The sequence below is a fragment of the Bison bison genome, unplaced genomic scaffold (assembly GCF_000754665.1).
Source record: "Bison bison bison isolate TAMUID 2011002044 unplaced genomic scaffold, Bison_UMD1.0 scf7180017864527, whole genome shotgun sequence".
In the NCBI taxonomy this organism is placed as follows: domain Eukaryota; kingdom Metazoa; phylum Chordata; class Mammalia; order Artiodactyla; family Bovidae; genus Bison; species Bison bison.
This window is the reverse complement of record NW_011495078.1, coordinates 10,277,605-10,278,811: the sequence shown is the minus strand read 5'-3', so window position 1 is coordinate 10,278,811 and position 1,207 is coordinate 10,277,605. Positions and strand designations below refer to the sequence as shown.

Sequence of the window (1,207 nt, the reverse complement as noted above, 5' to 3'; positions counted from 1 at the left end):
GGCTCCAGCGTGCGGGCCCGGCCCCGGAAGGCCGCGCGCCCATGGGCACCGTCCAGCAGGACCCGGTGGTTGGGCTGGCCCGTCTTCAGCGTCCCGTACACGAACACGGGGGCCAGGCGGCCAGAGCTGCGGGCAGAGAGGACGGCGGACAGGTCACGGGTGGGTGCAGCCGGCCCCGCTCCCCAGCGGCCGCCCTTCACGGACAGGGTCCGGGAGGCAGGGCCAGCTTTGAGACCAGACTTTGGGAGGAGACAGGATGTTTGGGGCTCAGGCCGCGTAGGGCTGCAGTTTCCTGAAGTTAGTTTTCAATAAAAGGACTTGACACAAATATTACAGAAAAACAAATAATGATAAGCAGACATATACACACACACATATAGACGGAGATATGTATGTGCTGTGCTTATTTGCACATACATCTACAGGGGTGTATACACGGCACATGCGTGTGTGTGTATGTACACCTGTATGTAATAATCACCTGTCATCGGTACCACAGGGAGCTCCGGTTTCAGTAGTGCTCCATTTACATTCTGGCCCGGGCATGACGTTAACCGCACCTCTCAGTGTTCCTTCCTTCTTCAGGGCCCCCGAGGTTAAGGATGCCGGCCTGGGACTCAGCACAGTGGCCTCGGCTGCAATGAGAAGGTACGTATTTACCTGCTCCTGGATCTGGGCCGACTCCATTACATAATAGACCAAAAGTGATCGGGCATAAGGGACTCACGCAGAAATGGGGAAGTTCAGTGACCGGGCCCCTCCTCTGAGGCTGGCACCTCGCCGACCCGCTCGCCCCCAACCTGCCAAACACTGCAGGACTCAGTCCTGATGTGCCAGGTGGGCCCTGCCACCAGCCATGTGGCTGGGAGGCCCTTGGGGAAGTCACACTGAACAAGCAGGACGGGGCTTTCTTCCCAGCAAACAGGAGCCGGTCTAGGGCTCCGGGCCTCGCCCCATCTCTTCAGGGTGTCTGTGGTGGATGGGCAGAGCCCGCGGGCAAACACGGCTGCCCACTCGTCCTCCCTGCAGCCTCAGCCACCTGCCTTGTGCACGGCAGAGACCTGACGGAGCTCAGCTCCAGATGGCGCAGGGAGGCCAGGCTGGCGTCGGGGGCGGCTGCACGGGTTTGAAAGTCGGGGTGTGAATGAGAACCTGGACTCGGGGTACAGGGGAGAGGGGACACAGGCACCCTACTGCTGAGGGGATG

The 1,207-nt window shown here is 60.4% G+C and overlaps 1 protein-coding gene across 3 annotated transcripts in view; it reads right to left on the bottom strand.

The window, feature by feature from the left end:
• The window catches only part of GGACT (gamma-glutamylamine cyclotransferase), a 50,273-nt gene that overhangs the window by 947 nt on the left and 48,119 nt on the right, over positions 1-1,207 (bottom strand). For 2 of the 3 annotated variants that reach the window (XM_010831487.1, XM_010831488.1), the window contains 2 exons: positions 482-635; positions 1-126 (listed from right to left, as the gene is read on the bottom strand). In XM_010831487.1, coding sequence (XP_010829789.1) covers positions 1-126; positions 482-546 — 191 coding nt within the window. In that variant the 5' untranslated portion in view covers positions 547-635. The remainder of the gene's footprint in view (positions 127-481; positions 636-1,207) is intronic. The other variant, XM_010831485.1, reaches the window with a different exon arrangement.